Genomic DNA, 19,548 nt, shown 5'->3' with positions numbered 1-19,548 from the left:
TTTTCCCGGCCTGTTTTATTGGCCTGCCCGCCTGCGGGGGCGCGCTGTGGGGGGGGGGGAAGCGGGAGAGGGGCATCGGCCATTTATATAATCGAACGCAGTGGCGGCGGGGCGCCTGATTGGAGCCCAGACCACCCATCACCCATTGACTGCGAGCACATTCGGGTAAAAGCTGTAATGGTCGCGCCTACTTTCACCTCATTTTCCAGCGACTAATGTTTTATTTTCCTGTTTCCCCACTTTTTTGCGGTCGGTTTGTACGAGGCCAGCACACTGCGTGCAGCGTGCAGCGTTTAGCCCCTTACGAAGGCCGGGTAGGCAACGCGCGCACCTCTGCGTGTGACGGGCGGGCCTACCCGCCGCATTCCGTTACCATTGCCATTACGGGCTACACCAGAACCGCCGGGCGGCACACTGGCGCAGCGTGGCCTCGCCCAGCACTCTGCTTCGCGCTGGGGTTCTCGCCGCCTGTCTCTCTCCCTCCGTCAGGGGACCCTTCGTGAGCGGGAGAGAGAGGCTTCCCGCTCGGAAAGAGTCCGCCGTGCACACCGGTGCCGCACCTGCCGCACCACTGCAACAGGTACTACCGCCGGCGAGGCGTCGCGTGTCAAGGCCCGCCGCCGGTGAAACGCTGCTCTCTGTTTCCGTCGGAATCGAATCGAATCGACGGCGGATTACAATATTCCTGGAGGAAAGCTTTCCCGAAACTTGGCCGGCCCCGCCTCCGGCTCCTTCCCATTCTAATTCTTTTCTAAAAGTATACGGCTCCGTGGCGGCGGTGCCCTTACGGCGCCCCCGCGCGCCCCGCGCCGCTCCGTGGCCGGCATCTTAATGGCGAGAAATTAAAGTCTTCCGATTTCATATTTTATTGCGGGCGTTATAACTCACTCTGGCCGCTCGCATTAGCATATTAGTTTTCTCCGCCGCCTCGCCGCCTCGCCCGGCCGCCCAGCAGCAGTCATCGTTCTGCCGTTTCGCAGCGACGCCTCGAAACATTCCTCCTCCCGTTTCCTGGAGGCTGCGGACTCGTCGCTCTGTCTCTCTCGCACTCACGCGGCGGCCCGTGTAGGTGCGAGAGAGACAGAGCGACGAGGGCGCCTCTCGGAATCCGACTGCCAGGGCTCCTCTCCAAGAGCGGCCGTTCCGTTCCGAAAGGCGAAAGGCGCGGCGGAGAGTTGTAATTGGCCGCCCTGGGCCCCGGGCATTGCCCCTGCCGGCCGACTCCGAAGACCATCGCTCTGTCTCTCTCGCACCCGTGGTGCGCTCCATGGGGGCGCGAGGGAGACAGATCAGCCTGTGCCGCCTGGCAGGGTAGGTTGTCGGGCCTGGCCCTCGGCGTGGCCGGATAGGTAAATCGGAAAGGGGAGGGACCCCGATAAGGCGCCGCTTCCTGCCTCCCCGGCCAAGGCCGCCGCGGACCCCCACGCCACGCCCACGCCACGCCCACGCCATGCCCACGCCGCGCGACAAGTTCGAGTCATCTTATTAAAGGGGGCCATAATTTGACACAGCGACCGGCCGGGCCGACTTGCTGCGGAGCGCGGAGCAGTGCAGGCGGCAGCGACGCGCTTTTTGCCGCCCCCACTTTGTCACGCAAACTTAAATTAAGTAAAGGTGACACTCGGTCGGTCGGCGCGTGGCGTGGCGTGGCGGGGCGGGGCGGGGGGTATGGAGTGACAGGGGGTGGAGGAGGAGGCGGGCCGGGCGAGAAGGGGGATTAGGGTTGACAGTGGTGTTACGGCGAAAGCGTCTGTATCAGCGGGGCGGCGGTAGCGGTCGCACACACCAGCTGAAACCGTGGTTCTTCTCCTTACGTTAGTTCTATCGCCGATTCCTGTGGTGGTAGAAGGCACCACAAGAGACGCTTCCAGGCGGAAGGGTCCGGGTTCAACAACCACCCCTCATTCGTTTAATCGCGTCACCAATAGACATGATTAGTCAGCCGTTATCGGCACATTGAAATGAACCCTGGCGCGCCCCGCTGGCGGGGCGGGAGGCCCGGGCGGCATGGCGGCATCCGAGTCCTGTCGCTGCTGTCCCTGCCTCGCCTCTCGGCCCCAATTAAAAGCAACCCGAGCCTGCCGACGTCGCTGTAGCGCGTCGCCGCGGACAAGAAGGGGCTGTTTGCAAAACACGAGACACGCGCCCTCCTCGTCTTCCTCGTGCCCCGCCGCCCCGCCGCCCCGCCGCACCGCCGCCCCGCCGCCCCGCCGCCCCGCCGCCCGCCGCCCCGCCGCCCGCCGCCCCGCCGCCCCGCCGCCCCCGCCCCGCCGCCCCGCCGCCCCGCCGCCACGCCGTCGCCAAATCTCTCCCCGGCGGCGCACCAGGTCTCGCGGATGTAGTCATTTCAACTAACTTAATCTGTCGCCATAATTTTGGCCGCCCCACGTGTCGGCGTGTCGCGCCGTATGGCGGCGGGGGCGTTGGGGGCGTTGGGGGCGTTGGGGGCGTTGGGGGCCGTGGGGTGGGGGAGGCGCGGCGCATCTCTGCCCGGGAATGATTGCAGTTAAATTCATCTGTTTATGGGCGGGTCATGTGGCGTGCGCGGCGTGCGTCGGCCGGGGCGTGGAGGGAAAAGAGGGGGGGGGACCTAATGGGGCACAAGCCTCCAAAGCCGCGACTAAGTCGCGGCTAAGCCGATGACACAGGCCGGGCTCGGCCGGGCTAGGCCGTCGCCGGACCCCTGCAGCCGGTGCGGTAGGCAGCCCGCCAAGCGGAGAGAGGCCAGGCCGAGGGCCAGGCCGCCAGCTGGGGTGCCCCAGGGTGCCCTCTGCCCCCGTCCCCCCTCCATTTGGGGCCCGCTGGCTGGCTGGCTGGCTGGCTGGGGTTTCAAACGCCAAGCAAACACCGCGGTGCTGCAGCCGTGGCGGTGGCGGGCCGTCGAGGACTTAACCTGATTTACTGCGTGACCCATACACACGCGCCTGGCGGCGGATCGGAACGGCAGCAGCGACGGTTGCACGCAAATAGTTCCTTCCTTTGGCTGCTCTTTTTCGAAACGAAGTTTCTCCGTGTGTTGCGCTAAAATTTGCAAAGGCGTTGCGCATTTTCCTCCTTTTTTTGGGGGTGTGAAACTTTCGGGGAGTGTGACAGCGCGGCGGCGCGTGGAGACAGCGGCGCCGGGCGAGCCGCGGCAAGGCGTGGGGCGGCGGGGGCGAGGTTGTTTTTCACGTCACGTGGGCCGCCCCGCCCCGCCCCGCCCCGCCCCGCCCCGCCACGGCAGAGGCGCCGCGCCCTCTTCCGGCGGCATATTGCAAAATCACGAAGGTCGAGGGGCACGGCCCGCACGGCCTGCACGGCGGGCGCTGGCGGGACGGCGCGCCAATTGGCCGACACCTCCCCTACGGCCCCTACGGCCTACGGAACAGCAGCTGTTCCCCTCCTCGGTGTGCTGCGCGAGCATGCCGTGGCGTGGCGTGGCGCGGCGTGGCGTGGCGTGGCGTGGTGTGGCGCGGTGTGGCGCGGTGTGGCGTGGTGTGGCGCGGTGAGGCGCCCCCTCAATGACACGTGGGCCGCTCGTGCCGCCACACGTGCCGCGAGGAAACTGCAAAAAAAGAAGAAGGTGCAAAAAAAAAGAGAAAAGCTTTGTAAACCACGAGGCGCGGGGCGCGCCGTAAAAACACACAAGTCAAGCAGCAGCCTGCTCTTCTCTCTCTTCCCTGCCCCTCGCCTCGCCTCGCCCCGAGCCTCGCCCAGACAGTCGGACAGATGGACGGACGGATAGACGACGACGGGGAGGTGTGAAAGGTGCGAATGGCTTTCGGGGCGGCGGGTGGCGGCGGTGGAGGGAGGCTCACAAAAGCAGCGAGATAGCGCGCGGAAGCCCCAGTCCCGTTATCAGCGAGAAGGCCAAGGCGGAATCGCCGAGGATCCGCCACGGCGCCATGGCACCACGCCGCGGGGCCTGCAGTGTGGGCCCTGCAGTGTGGGCCCTGCAGGCCCCACGGGCCCTGGCCCTCCAGGTCGGCCACCCTCGCCACGCGGGGCCCTTCGGAAACCCCGAACACTCTAGCAGGCAGCGTGCAGATCCGACGGACAGGTTCCGACGGGTTCCGACCGCCGGCCTGACCAACCGCGGCGGCGGCCGGTGCAGGCCACAGCTCGGCACGGCTAGTACCAAAGTACCAACACCGGCCACCTCGCTCGGGTCTATATATTTTGTTTCATACACAATTTTAATTACTATCTTTGGAATGAGCCCGCATACTACCCCGTATAAGGAAACCGAACGAGTATTGACTGAGAAATTTGAAAGGGAAAAAAAAAAAATGGAACTCTACACCCCCTCCCCAGTCTTAATGGGGAGGCCTCCTGCTTTACTTCGGTGTTCGGGATGGGAACCGGTGCTATCAGGTACCTGGGGTTAATCCCGTCAGCGACCCTAAGCGTTCGCCGGGGGACCCAGTAGGACCCCAAAGCTCAGGCAGCTGGGTGGGAGCACCCAGTACGAAGCTCTTAGAGGGGCGGGACGTAGAGTGAGACGACAGAGAGACAGAGAGAGACTCAGACAGAGAAGAGGTTTGGTGGGAGCTTCTTGTTTTCGTAGGGTTGGTTGTGTACCCCATGGTACCCCCACTGTCCGGCGCTCCCGTACCGAACATACAGCGTTTTAGGCCAGCTTCAAAGGACTTATCATCGCCTCCCCGACAAGTCAAGGAGGCACCACCCGCAACCACACACCGGGTGGTCTGGATTGATGGATCAAATACGCCATCGCTCCAGTGCCGAGGCCAACCCGCCGAAGCGGATTGCTTTTTAGACACCCACAGCGGAGTGGCCAGGTGAATGTGACTCTGACCACTACGCTATCACGCTTGTACGTCTGGTAGCGTGTTGGACGACGGGTTTGAGTTGCACTGGGAGGAAGGCGGTCGAAAAATGTATTGAAATGATGGGATTCGATCCCCGGACCCCGCCATCGGGATCACACGACTTTACGCTCTCGGCCACCACGGCCCATGATGAGGGGTCCGGCGTGAGGTGGGTTCTTGACGCAACAGGACTCGACTGACCCGGTCAAAATTTCGCAAGAGGTTGGGGGAGTTGAACCACCGACCCTAGCATTGGGAATCGACGCCTCTACTCCCTGGACCACCACGTCCCATGCAGGGAGCGGGCTCACGTTTACGGGTTTCAACCGCACTGGGTGAGGCAGTAAAATTAAATGGAAATATTTGTTAGGAGTCGAACCTCCGGCATGTGGGTCTGTTGCACACGGCTCCGCTCGGATGGCCTCGAACCACCACCCTTAGGATAGTAAGTCGAAAAAACGTAAGTGACGCTGGTATTCGAACGCCCGCCTGCGGTAACTCGACCCACGTCTCTAACCTCTCGGCAATCACAGCAGTTGTGAAACGCGACGGATCATCTGCTTTCATTAACGTTCGTTGAATGAGATTTTTTCGAGTGTAACGGATGTCTGTGTGTCCTTTTCGCAGGCCGAGGATGAAGCAGGCGACATGACTCAAGCAGCCCATGCCAAGCAACCCAAGTACTCGCCCAATGAGACGGTTCAGGTGAGTTCTTCCTACAGCGAGCGTGCAAGGTGCCTAAACCAGCCCCAAACACGGAAATTGGGCTTTAGTTTTGCCAGTGTGGGCGCCGCCCGGCGCCGCCACTGCCTTACTCCAGCAGGCCTCGCAGCCGGCGCGTCGACGCGACATGTCCGGCAGAGTGTCCTTCGCGTCGCGTCGCGTCGCGTGTCCGCCGGCCGTTTCACACCTGAAAACTCACACGAAATACTTTACGGGCGACTCTGGCCTGGCCAGCCGGGCGGCCGGGCCGGCGGGGGCAGGACGGGGCCGGCGGGGGCAGGACGGGGCCGGCGGGGGCGGCCCGCGCGCGGCGCACGCAACGACAGCCCCGCCAGAAAGGCCCAAACGGGCGCCGCTTGCCTCTGGCCGGCCCGGCTCGCCCGCCGAGCTGCCAATAAAGCCACAGTAATAATTTCCGCGCGAGGGGCGACACCTTGCCGCCCGCCGTGCTTTTTACGACTCGAAATTAACTCGCCCGGAAGCAATGATGTCGACTCGGATTGCGGATTACGGATTAGGACAAGGTGTCGATGGCGCCGCGCCGCCGGGGAGGGGGAAGGGGGGGGGGCGTCTCCAAGGGCCGCCCGCCTGCAGCTCGGCTGCTTAGGGAGGGGAGAGTTTCCAGTTTCCAGGACTGTGGCGGTGGTGGCTCGTGCTGCTGAACTTGAACTCCCTCGTGTCCCTGACCGCCCCTGCTGCCGTCTACTACACTGCACACTTCCACTGACTCGATTCATATCCCTGGAACCGCCCTGGAACAGAGTCGGCCGGCCCCGCCTCCCGTAGTGTACACATTCCCACACGCCCCCCAAACACACTCACACTCACACACACGCACACACAGTGGTGCGACTCGCGCTCGCCGGCTGATAAGCGGGAGCCTGTCGCTCCGGCCAATGGCAGCCCCGCCACAAAGTCTCGCATTTTATTAGTCAAACAACACACCGCTAGCGGCGCTCCCCGGCTTCATTTAATTATCTAAATAGACCACCGGAACAAGTGGGGCCCGCGCGCGCGCCCCGCGCCCTGGCAGGCTTGCGGCCCCTTCGCTGTATACTTGGCTGTACCCGAACGCACCGCCACGCACGGCGCACCTCCGCACGGCCAACTCGGCCAACATAAACTGCGGGGACAATGAACTGCGCGCCAAACTTTGCGCCCATCCCCCAGCGCCCCCATGCCCCTCCCCAAGCACACACGGCCGGCAACTTGGCGCCGCTTTGCGCGCGCCACTCTCGGCAAGTATTTAAATCCGTGCGCTGCACTGCAAGGCGGCAAGGCGGCCACCCTCTGGCCCCGCGCACCACGCACCGAACGGCCGCGCTCCGCGCCCCGCGCCCCGCACTGCTAGCGCGCCACTACACCCGCTTGTCTCGTATGTTGCTGCCAACATAACGGGTAATAGTAAACTACCGAATTAGGAGGGTCGCTGGGGTCGCGCGGCGCGGCGCTGCCAGGCCGTGGCCAGGCCGTCCTCGCGGCGCGCCGCCGAAGGCCCTGGAGGGCGCGAAGCATGCCAAGCAGTCCCCGAAGGCCCCGCCGCCCTGAAGGCCCTGAAGGCCCCGAAGGGCGCGCAGGGAAAACACGGCGCGATCTGATTTACGGGCAGGTTAATTAATTAGGAGGTGTCATACCTGCATCCGGGCCTGGCGGCAGCCAGCGGCAGCGGGAGAGTGATTTACAGTGTGGTCACACTGCAGCCCGCGAGCGGCAAGCAAGCGTGCTCAGGCCGAAGCCGCGGCCGGCTTCTGAACGTCCGACGTCCCCGCGCGAGGGAAGCACTTCCCTGGGCCGTTTGAGAAGCGAGTCTAAAAGTGCAGTGCGATACAACTGTCCTGTCGCTGGCCGAACGCTGCCCGGGAACTCGGACACGACGGTTAGTTCCTCTTCTGTAGAGCAAGGCCGTGGGAGGCGCCGCCACCAGTGCCTGTCGAAAGCCTCGGTGAAAGCCTCCGCGATCAAACACGCGCGCGCTTTCGGAGGGCTTTCGGAAGGCCTGGAGTAGTGGCGTAATGCAGCTGTAATTGATACACTACCTGCCCGGGGGGGGGGGAGGGGGGGGGAGGGGCGGCGCTTGTCGGAACGGCTCCCTCACATGCGACGCGGCGCCCGGCCCGCCCCAGGCCCGCCCCAGGCCCGCCGCGCCGATTATTTATTTTAAAATGCGGGTAGGTTTATAGTGCCCCTGCAACCTGAATACACGAGTACACGAGTAGCCGGGTGAACGGCGCACTCGAGCGGGAAAGTTAAAGTTGAAGCGGCGGCCTGGTCGGTGGCGGCCGGCATGGCACCGACTGGCTCGGCGTGCCTTCAACATTGGGGCCCACACTGGCGGGCCCAGCGCGCGCACCCCTCACTCAAGGAACAAGTGCAGTTGTAATTAAAAGAGAGGGAAACGAATTAGTTTGGTAGTGGGAAGGCGGAGCGCGGGCTCGACACGAGTGGGCAAAGTAAAGAGCTCGGCACGGGGCTTTGAACCCAGGAACCCAGGGGCACATCTCTCATTCAACCGTCCCCAAAACCACAGCGTCAAGCTCCTTGCATCGTTGTTGACTGCTGGGTTCTTCGAATGTCAGTTTTTCTCCCCTCAGTTTGCCGGGAGGTCTTCCCGTGGCCGCAGGGGCAGGACAAGGAGAGGCAGGGGAGTAGGGCCGCCAAAAGCTTGAAGGAAGCGCTGCCTAGGGTTGCCGCCAATTACGCTTCTCTTTACGAGCGGCCAGGTGGCCCCCCTAGCGGCCCCCGCTCCGCGTGATCCCGCCGCATGAAACAATGAAGCAGGCGTGCAAATTACTGCACTCTCCGCGGCCGCCGCCACCGGGAGGAAGAATTGTCGGCTAATTTTATTAGACAACTTTACGGGGGACTCTAGAGGCGGCCGTTTGCGGCGGTCGCCCGGCGGGGCCGCATTTTTCTAACCCCCGCGGCGGCGAAGCAGGTGCAGCAGTGCACACACACGTTGCATGTCTCACGGCAAGGCCCCCGAGCCGCCTGCCCGCCCTGCCCGCCCCCCGTGCGGTCCCCAAGCAGGGGCCTACCCCCGCAACTGCAGGCCGGATAAAATGGCCCGAGTGCCGACCAAAACAAAATTATGACAAAGCAGCAGACTCATTGAGCTAGCCGCAGACCGCTCCACTGCAAGATTCGAGTGCAGGGACGGAGCGGCTCCGCAGCGCGCACCTCGCGGGGCCGGGCGGGGCCGGGCGGGGCCCCTCGGCGACGCGCCCCGTCTCGTCTAGGGTGGCTAATAAAGGAGGCGGGCGAGGCGGCCCTGAAATATGGGCTAATTTGACAGTGTCAGCGCCAGAGTTGCTGCAGTCCGCCGCCAGGGCGCGGCAGCGCGGCACGTACTGTACGCGAGCCGGGAAGCGAAGGCCGGGCCATCGCGTCTGCGTTCGGCTCCACCGCTCCTTCCTCCGCGGGGCTTCCCAGCGCCTTCCCACGAACAGACTGATGCCGAGAGTCGGTTTCGTCGCTCTGTCTCTCTCGCACTCATGGGCGGCCCGCATAAGGTGCGAGGGAGACGGGCAGACGAAAGCGACTCTCGGAATCAGTCTGCTGCTTCTGGCCCCACCGGATCTGCCAATCAGCGCGGGCGCCGCGAGGCAATTTAAATGTCAGCGCCAAACGCGCTGCGGCGGCGCGGCGGAGAGCGGACGACGCCTTGCCGACCAATAGCCGGGCGGGACTCGAAACCCACCAAATTTCAGAGCGGCATGATGGCGCGCCGGCCGAGACTTTCCCCGAGTGAAGCTCGACAACTTTGCATGGTCGTCGTCGTGGTGGGGCCACCGGCAAAAACTCGGGGGGATGTAGGAGGGGGAAGATTAGGATCATAGGGCAACCGGGTGAAGCGTGGCGGGGCGTGGCGGGGCGTGGCGGGATGCCTGTGGCATTGTAAGAGGGAGAAATGGAGAGGGCTGTGTAATGTGAGTGCTGCTGCGAGAGAGAGCGCCCCTGTCGTCCCAACCAACGCGTTGGCCGCCCCGCCCCGCCCCGCCCCGCCCCGCCCCGCCCCACCCCGCCCCGCCGCCCCCTCGGAATGGAAGTGGGAATTGAGGGGGCGGAGGCGGCCGAATGCGGCCGAATGTTTCCAAAGTGGCCCGCCCCGCCCCACCACCGCCGTGGCTTGCTGCTTGCTGGCCTCGGCCACCCCGTCGGTCTGACCGCCACGGTCAGGCCACGGTCAGGCGCGCGCCCGGGGAGGTAATTCCCTGGCAGTTTTTGTCCTGCTCTTGTTCCTTCCCACTCTATATTTAGGACGCTTCACCCGAAAGTGCAACAGTTTGCCCGGCCGCGGTCGCCTCGCAGATTGGACCCCGTGTCGCTAGAGGCACCGCAGGGTGTTCTTTCGCCGCCGAGGCGTTCAACTTCTCGTACTTGTTGACCTGCCTGCTACTGCTGCGCCACGGAGCGTCCACCCGCCCCGCGTTCCCCGACGCCGTCCCTCCCCTCACCGTGTCGCCACACTAGCAAGCAAAAATTCCCCAAGATACGAGTGTCCCCTGATAGAACTGGGACGTCACTCGGAAGTCATTTTGCACATCCAAATTCGTCCCAACTCTTCCAATTCCATCCGTGTTCGTCCAAATACGTCCATTGACTTCCCCAGTCGTCCAAATGACTTCCAACGACGTCCCCCGACTTCCCTTGACGTCCCCACCACTTCCCTTGTCTTCCCACGACTTCCACCGACATCCCTGCCACTTCCATTGTCTTCCCACGACTTCCACCGACTTCCCGCCATTTCCATTGTCTTCCCACGACTTCCACGGACATCCACGCCACTTCCATTGTCTTCCCACGACTTCCACCGACATCCGCGCCACTTCCAATGTCTTCCCACGACTTCCGCCGACGTCCCCGCCACTTCCATTGTCTTCCCACGACTTCCACCAACATCCGCGCCACTTCCATTGTTTTCCCACGACTTCCACCGACGTCCCCGCCACTTCCATTGTCTTCCCACGACTTCCACTGACATCCGCGCCACTTCCAATGTCTTCCCACGACTTCCACCGACTTCCCGCCACATCCATTGTCTTCCCACGACTTCCACGGACATCCACGCCACTTCCATTGTCTTCCCACGACTTCCACCGACGTCCCGGCCACTTCCATTGTCTACCGACGACTTCCACCGACATCCGCGCCACTTCCACTGTCTTCCCACGACTTCCACCGATATACGCGCCACTTCCACAGTCTTCCCACGACTTCCACCGACATCCGAGATAAATCGAGACAAGTCGTGGGTGGGGGAATGGGTCCGAGGTGGTCCCTGGACGCCGGATGTGTCAGTCTGGCTCGGACCTGCTTTGAGTGAGGACCTACCCATTGCTTGGTCTCGGTGACACGGTAGGGACGTCATCGGGCACCCCATGAGGTGGCCGATGACGTCCTCCTGGGGACGACTAAGTACGAAAGCTGGCGGAACTTCAGCCCGATTACGCAGCCACATCCAAGAAAGTGCAACGATTTCCGCCGACTTCCCTCGGCTTCCAACGACTTCCACGTCCCGCGACTTCCCACGACTTCCCTCGACTTCGACTTCCACATCGACTTCCATCGACTTCCCTCGACTTCTCCCGACTTCTCGCGACGTCCCGCGACTTCCATCGACTTCCCTCGACTTCTCCCGACTTCTCGCGACGTCCCACGACTTCCCTCGACTTCGACTTCCACTATCGACTTCCATCGACTTCCCTCGACTTCCTGCGACTTCCCACGACCTTTCTCGACTTCGACTTCCACATCGACTTCCTTCGACTTCCATCAACTTCCCTCGACTTCCCGCGACTGCCCTTGACTTCCCTCGACGTCAAACGACTTTCCACGATGTCCAACGATGTCCCACGACGTCCCTCGACTACCCACGACTTCCCTCGGCCTCGACTTCCGTCGACTTCAATCGACTTCCATCGACTTCCATCGACGTCCATCGACTTCCGTCGACTTCCATCGACTTCCATCGACTTCCGTCGACTTCCGTCGACTTCCCTGGACTTCCCTGGACTTCCCTGGACTTCCCACGACGTCCCTCGACGTCCCTCTAAGTCATGGGAAGAAAATGGAAGTAACGGGGATGTCGGTGGAAGTCGTGGGAAGCCTATGGAAGTGGCACGGATGTCGGTGGAAGTCGTGGGAAGTCAATGGAAGTGGCGGGGATGTCGGTGGAAGTCGTGGGAAGACAGCGGAAGTGGCGGGGATGTTCATGGAAGTCAGGGGACGTTGTTGGAATTGTCATGGAAGTCGCCGGACGTCTTGGGAAGTGGCAGGGAAGTCGCCGGACGTCACTGGAAGTGGCAGGGAAGTCGTCGGACGTCTTGGGAAGTGGCAGGGAAGTCGTCGGACGTCTTGGGACGTGGCAGGGAAGTCGTCGGACGTCCCTGGAAGTGGCAGGGAAGTCATCGGACGTCTTGGGAAGTGGCAGGGAAGTCATCGGACGTCGCTGGAAGTGGGTCGGGCGACTTGGGAAGTGGCAGGGAAGTCGTCGGACGTCACTGGAAGTGGCAGGGAAGTCGTCGGACGTCACTGGAAGTGGCATGGAAGTTGTCGGACGTCTTGGGAAGTGGCAGGGAAGTCATCGGACGTCGTAGGAAGTGGCAGGGAAGTCGTCGGACGTCTTGGGAAGTGGCAGGGAAGTCATCGGACGTCGCTGGAAGTGAAAGGGAAGTCGTTGGACGTCCCTGGACGTGGGTCGGACGTCGCAGGATGTAAACGGAAGTCGTAGGATGTCCCTGGACGTGGGTGGGATGTCTCGGGAAGTGGCACGGACATCGGTGGAAGCAACTGGGAAGTCTGGGGAAGTCTTCGGACGTCAATGGAAGAGAGATCTTGACTTCCGGCGACTTCAAACCATGTTACATTCTGGAATTTCCTGGAAGTGGGAGCGAAGTGGCTTCGTCCGCTGAGTTCCAGACTGGAACTCCCAGCCGGCGACTTCCCTGCTCTTCCCAAAATTCCCATGAGGGTCGGAGGGGTTGCCAACCTCAGCTCGCCCACCAAGCATTGTCTCGTCTCGAAGGCCGGCTGAAGCTCGCAACCCTTAGGACACGGCTGCATCGTGGGAGTCGCGGCCTCTGTAAGTGGCAGCACTGCTTCCAAACGCGCGGTGACGTCATTCCCCGCCCGAGTTCGGTGCGCGGAGTAGCAGTGTAGCACGCGGCGCGGAGTGCGGTAAAAAGCAAAGTTGTATACGCGGGCCGTATACGGCGCCAAACCCGGAGTTATGCGGGAATGCTCTCAGCGTATCGACAGACAAACGCGCCGCCGAGAAAGAACGGCCGCGAGCAAGGCGAGCAAGGCCACGGCGAGGGAGGCGGCGCCGAGGCGTGGCGGCTGTGGCGGCATGGCCAAGGGGAGGCTGCACCGCGCAGCCTAGCGCAGCCCTGGCGGCCAGCCGATGGCTAGAACGGCGGAAACACGGGTGGAAATTAACCAAATCAAGGCAGCGGGCATCGATCATTGGTGCGTGATTGCGTTTATCTCTCCGCTGAGAGTCGCTCTGTCTCTCTCGCACCCCTTGCGGACCGCCCCATGAGTGCGAGAGAGACAGAGCGACGACGCTGGCAGCGCACGCGGAGCGCGGGGCGCTCTCTGGCGGCGGGAACGGAGTTATACACGGGGCTGCACGGCCGTAGGGAAGAGAGGCGCGGCGTGGCGGCGCGTGCGCGGGCGGACATAAAGCCGAATAAAAGGGCACTCGGCCGGCGGAGACAATCTCGGAGGCTGCATGGCTACGCCTGGCTGGGTCGTTTTTATCGCCACCTGATTGGGGAGACTTGCCCGCAAACTACACGCAGCGACGGCGTAGCGGCAGAACGACACGACTCGCGTGTTTCACGATCTTCTCTTCAGGGGCCCCAGTCGCAGTCTTCCCTCGGGGACCTATGGATCTCCCTGGAAAGAACTAAGCAGTGTTTTCTTTTTCAAAGTACTTTCGGCAGTCAGTCGGCATCTTTATCAAATTTCGTTAAAAAAAAAAAAAACTTTTTAAAAATTTGACTAGTAGGCAAAGTAAAACTGAAAATTGACGTTCAGCCTTCCGCAATGCAAAAAGACCTATGTCTATCAGCAATTTTTTTCTGTTTACGTAGTACTTGTGAACATTTAAACATTAACTCAAATATGGGACTCATCACTGAAAGTGTGCTTTGCAACAGTTGTTAACTAACTTCTCTGATTTCCTAATGATATCATGCGTACGACGGCGGCAACAGGTCAAAATAACAAAGCAACGCATATTTTTAAAAGACTCTGCCTATAATTCAGAAGCTATTCTTTTTCTGCGTACACTTTTCCTTCTAACAAACAGACTCTCTAGCAGACACAACTAGTCACTGGTCACAAAACCGGTCACTAGTCAAAACAATGGTCACTGGTCACAAAACTGGTCACTACACAAGCACCGCCCATTTCGTAAACGCTCACTTCAACGATCACACACAAACACTGTCACTGTAGAACATGGTCACTTCAATGATCACAAACAAGCACTGTCACTTTAGAACATGGTCACTACAGTGGTCACAAATATCACTGGCACATTGGCTCACGCGCTAGTCACTGACTCTTCGTCAACTGTCTCTCCCTTCGTCACTGTCTCTCCCTGCGTCAGTGGCTCTCCCTGCGTCACTGGCTCTCCCTGTGTCACTGGCTCTCCCTGCGTCAGTGGTTCCGCGTCAAGGTCTGAACCACTGCTCGAGAACTGCTGCTGCGAGAACAGCCACCGCTTGACGGCCTGGTTGACGGCGTGGTCCGCCTTGCGTCGAGGTGCGCGCCGCTTGCACCGCTTGCGGGCGGGGCGCGGCGCCGCGTCGTCGTCGCTGGTCGTGTCCTCCTCCCGCATCTTCTCGAGCATCTCCCGCAGGGCCCTGTTCCTCTCCAAGCAGGCCTCCATCATTTTAATAAACTCCTCCCTCATCTTTCGTTTCTCGCTGAGGTTCTCCAGAAGGAGGGTCACTGCTTGTTGCATGAAGGATTCCATGCAGTCTATCATCTTGAGGCAAAAGGACTGGTACTGGGCGGCCGTCAGATACACGGCCGGGGGTGCCTGGCACACTGCCTCCGCCGTCCCGGTTGCAGCATCCGCGCTGTGTCCGTGACTCGGCCCCTGTCCGGCGAAGAGGCGTCTCATGAGATCCTTGAACTCTTGGAACGCGACGCGGATCGTCTCGGCGTGCCGCGCCGCGCCGGCGTCCGGCTCGGAGGGCTCGGGGCAAGGCTCGGGGCACGGCTCGGGGCACGGCTCGGGGCAAGGCTCGGGGCAAGGCTCGGGGCACGGCTCGGGGCACGGCTCGGGGCGCTGCGGCGACGACGGCATGGTCTCGGCAAGGCCTCCGTGGCGACTGAGGCCGGCCTGGAAGCGGGAGCGGGCCTCTCCCTAAATACCCGGCGGTCACCGCGCCGCCACTGCACTGGAGAAGGACCGGCCGCGCGAGGAGAGCGGAAAAACACAGCGCCGAACGCAGGCAGAGTTCTGCAGTGCGGGACTCCGCAGGCAGCAGACCGATTCCGAGAGCCCTGTTCGCCGCTCTGTCTCTCTCGCACTCGCGGGGCGTCCCATATGGGTGCGAGAGGGACAGAGCGACGAAAACGACTCTCGGAATCGGTCTGGGCTTGCCCGGTGTTTTCCGCGCCGGAGGAAAGAGCAGTAGGAAAGTGGGGCGGCGTTGTCACGCTCCGAGTTGCGTTCGCGGAAGGCGTGCCTCACATTCCGTGCGATAGGGCCGATAGGGCGCGGAACTCTCCGCGTCGCGCTCGACTCGACTTGGTTCGCGGGGGAGGCGCGGGCGGGCGCCTGACGAAGCGAGGGTAGGCATCCCGCCGCAGCGCCGAGCGCAGCGGTGGCCTGCCCATTACCATTACCATTAAGGGCTAGACCACACATGATCGTAGGCGCCCCCGCAGACAGAACGACAACAGCTGCCAACTTAACAGAGATTTTTGTTTTAGATGTACTAAGTAGAGCGTGGAAAGATTTCAGTTTAGTTTGTCATGTTTGATCATTTGCTGTCCGATGCAAGACGCTTGCAGCTTCTTGTTTGCGAAACTTGAACGTTGAAGTTGGCACTCCAATGCCTGCCTTCGAAGGTGTCTGCGCGCGGCGCTCGGACTGGCTCGGGCGATGCACGCGCCCTCTGCCTCTCCTGCCCTCCCCTCTCGCCCCCTCCTCTCCTGTGACGACTTCAGCCCGCCCTTACGTCTCGCGGTCCCCGTGCACCGCTTATGGAGATAGCTGCAGGTTTTGAATATAGATGACCGAAATGGGGAGAGGATAAGTCCAAGGCGGTGGGGGTGGCGGGGGTGGCGGGGCAGCGAAAGAAGTGTAGAATGCAGGAGAAGGGGTCCGGGCGGCCCGTCCCGTCCCGTCCCGGCCGGCGGCAGGCAGGCCGGAAGGGCACGTGGTCCATTTGTCATGGCCGCGCCGTGTGTCGCCTTCGCCGAGCCGTCGCCGTGCGTCCCGGAGACAAGCCGGGGGCCTTCGCCTTCGACAGCACCTCCACGTGGCGTCGCGACGTTCTGTCTCTGTCGCACCCGCATGGGAGGCCGCGTGAGTAGTGCGGCGAGCGCACTTGGTGCTCGCCCTGACCCCCAGCAGCCCCGGCCCCTCTACACTCTGTTTTACTTTCCAACTGTGTGCGCCACCCCCGCCTCGCTCTGGCACTTCGGGACCTCGGGAGGGCGAGCCAGGGCGGGCAGGCAGGCGCATGGTTTGCCTGCGGGCCACGGCGGGGCCCTGCACGGCCCCTCCACGGCCCCTCCACGGCCCCTCCAGGACGCCGTCGCCGCGTCCCCAGGGACCACCTCCAGTGGCGCGCCGCGCGCCGCGCCAGGAGTTGCAGCGCACTCTTCTGCCCTGCGGTGGCCGCGGTCTTGCAGGAGTTCCAGGCCGCAATTAACGGCAGCCGACTTTAGAATGGTGCCCCGTGGCGCGTCGCGCTCGAAGTTCGTCGTTTGTCCGACCTCCATTTTCGTCCGACCCGTGCTGGAGAGCGACCAAAACCCCGCGGCTTTCTCTGTTAATCAAAACATGCCTGCATCAAAACATGGATGCAGCACAAAGTTTTGAACCTGACCAGGCTGGATGAGGCATGCTGCAACCCCGCTGCAACGCGTTCGAACCACAGTCTGGTGGCCCGTCAAAAAATAAGAAGATGTTCCAGGAATCGATCGCTCGACTCGAGGGTTTAGAGCTGATGCCCACACTGACTCTTTCCCCCGTCTGACGTCGGCCTCGAAGGCGGCAGTGCGGAGGTGCGCTCTCCGAGGCGCTCTGTGCCGAGTGCCGACACTTGTGGAGCGAGGGGGCGAACAAGGCGGAAAAAGGCACAAAAAATGCCTCACCTCATTTGGCCTCGCTGCAGCGACGAGGTCCTGGACGAGGCCCTGGACGAGGTCCTGGGCGAGGCCGGCGTGTTTTGCCGAGCTGCCTAATTGTTTCGAGCCGCACCGCTACCCCCGCCGCCGCCGCCGTGTGTGGAAAAAGGGAGGCCAAGAACGGGGAGCGGCGGCCTCGACGGCCACCTCTGGGATTTGGCTGATTTTCCCAGCCGCCGCTGCCAGGCACTGCGAGGGACTGCGAGGGGGCCTCTAGGAGGGCGAGGCCGTGGGGCGGGACTGCGCGCCGCCCTCCGAGGGGCAGGCAGGCAGGCGGCAGGCGTCCTGGGCGTGAAACGGCCAAGTTTTGCTCACATGTTTAATGCAATGTGGCCAATATTCCGCTCGTCGGCACGCCGGGCGCGTGGAACGGCCTCAGCCCCTCTCAGACTCTCAGGCCGTGTTGTTGCGAGCCTGGGACGAGGCCTAGGCCGGGCGCGCTGGCCTGGAAGGCAACAAGAAGTGGCGGCACAAGGGTGGCGACGACGACAACGCACAGTGGGCCAGAAGACCGGTGGAGGCGGCCAAACACGCGTTTTGAGCTCCAGAGTCGCTAAGCAGGACTCGAACCGAACGTGTGACCCCATCAATGGATTCCTCGTTCGAAGAGCAATCCATTGGTGGGGGCCACACGTTCGGTTCGAGTCCCATTTGGCGACTCTGGAGCTAAAAACGCGTCCGGGATTTTGGCCGCCTCCACCGGTCTTCTGGCCCACTGTGCGACGGCGGCGGCGGCGCTGGTGACCTCCTTCGCGCCCCCACCAAACATTCTGCGGCAGGCCGGTAGCTCTGCGCCGGAATAGAATGCCAATCTAATAGACGTAATAGCATCCCAGTCGGGCGGCCCTTGGCCCTTGGCTCGCCTGGGCCGCTGCGCGCTGCGCCCGGCCTGCTGCCCTGTGCCCTTTCGGCTGACCCCTCCCTCGCGCGCCCTGCGCCCTTGGGCCCCTTTCCCTTCATCTGCCGCCCTTTCCTCCGCGCGTCCCTTGCGGTGCATTAGCCCTGTGTGCGTGTGTGTGTGTGTGTGTTGGGGGAGGGGGAGGGGTACAGGGACGGCCGCAACTTATCCCCGGCGAAAACTTGTTCGCGCCGCTCCAAAAAGGATCTGAGAAAGCGATCGATTTCCTCGCCGATCTTGGCGGCGTGCGGCAGGGCCTGCAGACTGAGAGTCGGTTTCGTCGCTCTGTCTCTCTCGCACCCACAACGGACGCCCCGTGCGAGAGAGACAGAGCGACGGAAACGAAATCAGCCCGGCGGCCGGCCTGCCGGGGCACTCTCCGCGAGACGGGCGAGACCGCGAAGAGCGTGTTGAGCGCGCGATAGAGTTGCCTCGCCTCGCCGTCGCCTCGCCGTTGCCCGGCGGCGTGGCGTCCCTCCTTCTTCTTTTCCTCGCCAGTAAACTTGGAGGGGAAAATGAAATGAAACGAAACATAGCGGAATTGGGAAAGGCGTCTGCGCGACGCGGCGACGCACCTGTGCTTGCCGCCGCACTTGTGCATTCTGTCCGCGCGCGGCGTCGCCACGGCGTCGCCCTCGTCGTCCTCCCTCGCCGTCATCAGGGGAGCGGAACGCAAAAAGAGGTCGCAGACGACGTCGCCGACGTCGTGGCGCTGCCCCGTCCCGGCCGCCCCGGCCCGCCCCGCCCCGGGACTGGTCGTTCAACTTGACGGACTTCTTCCCAGACTTCCTCACGGCGGACTGTGTGGAAAGCGAGACGGCCGAAGCCCCGACTTGAAGTTTGAGAACTGACTTTAAAACCCGAAAATTTTGCGCGCCGATTCGTCAGAGTGTTGACGCCACGCCGCCGGGGTGGGTCTAACCTGGTGGCGTTCGGCGCGCGGCGCGGTCTTTTCTCGGTTCTTTCCCGCCGCCACGCCGATTCCCGGAACGGGCAGCAAAGTTTGCAGGCTTTGCAGCCTGCACTGCAAACAGGGCGGGGAACCAATCAGCAGGATAACTAGCCAGAGTCCCCCCCCCTTTCCTCCCACTCCGCAGGGAGCTCGTTGCCGATACGCAAAGTGTAACGAGTCCTGATTCACTTTGCAGTTCCAGTGGGTCTGCCCTCGCCTCGCCTCATCGTCTCGAGCGGTGTGCGCGCGTGTGTGTGTACGTATGTGTGTGTATGTGTGTGTGCACCCAGGAAAAGTAAGGATGGCTCGGTGTGCGGCCGCCCCGGCGTCGTAGAGCCGCCACGCTTGATCGTCCGAAGCGGTCCGAAGGCCATCGACACCCAGTGTGTCCAACTTCGGGGCGCAGCGGCGCGGCCAGGCGCAGGGCGCAGCGGCGCAGCGCGGTGCCGCCGAGGGCTTTCCAACTTCGTCCGAGGGCCATTTGGAAAGGGCGGGGCGTAAATAGCCCGCCGGCAGAGCGATTCCGCGCCGCGAGTGCGAGAGAGAGAGGGAGGGAGAGAGAGGGAGAGAGAGAGGGAGAGAGAGAGAGAGAGAGAGAGAGAGAGAGGGAGAGGCGAGAGAGGAGAGAGAGAGAGAAGAGGGAGAGAGCGCGTGTGATTTGGGGGCGAGGGAGGCCCGAGTGGGGGCGGGCGCTGCGCGGCCGATTTGGGGCGAGGCGGCGCCCTGGTGGATTCGGGCCGGGGCCTACGGCTGGCCGGTCCTTGATCCCGGCGGCCATAACTCTT

At 62.6% G+C, this 19,548-nt stretch overlaps 1 protein-coding gene across 1 annotated transcript in view; it reads left to right on the top strand.

The window, feature by feature from the left end:
- Nucleotides 1-19,548, top strand: part of LOC117641050 (protein sickie-like) — a 135,763-nt gene that overhangs the window by 3,585 nt on the left and 112,630 nt on the right. The window contains exon 2 of the mRNA XM_034378149.1: nucleotides 5,439-5,516. Coding sequence (XP_034234040.1) covers nucleotides 5,439-5,516 — 78 coding nt within the window. The remainder of the gene's footprint in view (nucleotides 1-5,438; nucleotides 5,517-19,548) is intronic.

Source organism: Thrips palmi, unplaced genomic scaffold (genome assembly GCF_012932325.1).
Source record: "Thrips palmi isolate BJ-2018 unplaced genomic scaffold, TpBJ-2018v1 HiC_scaffold_15, whole genome shotgun sequence".
In the NCBI taxonomy this organism is placed as follows: Eukaryota; Metazoa; Arthropoda; class Insecta; order Thysanoptera; family Thripidae; genus Thrips; species Thrips palmi.
This window is presented reverse-complemented; position numbering and strand designations above follow the sequence as displayed.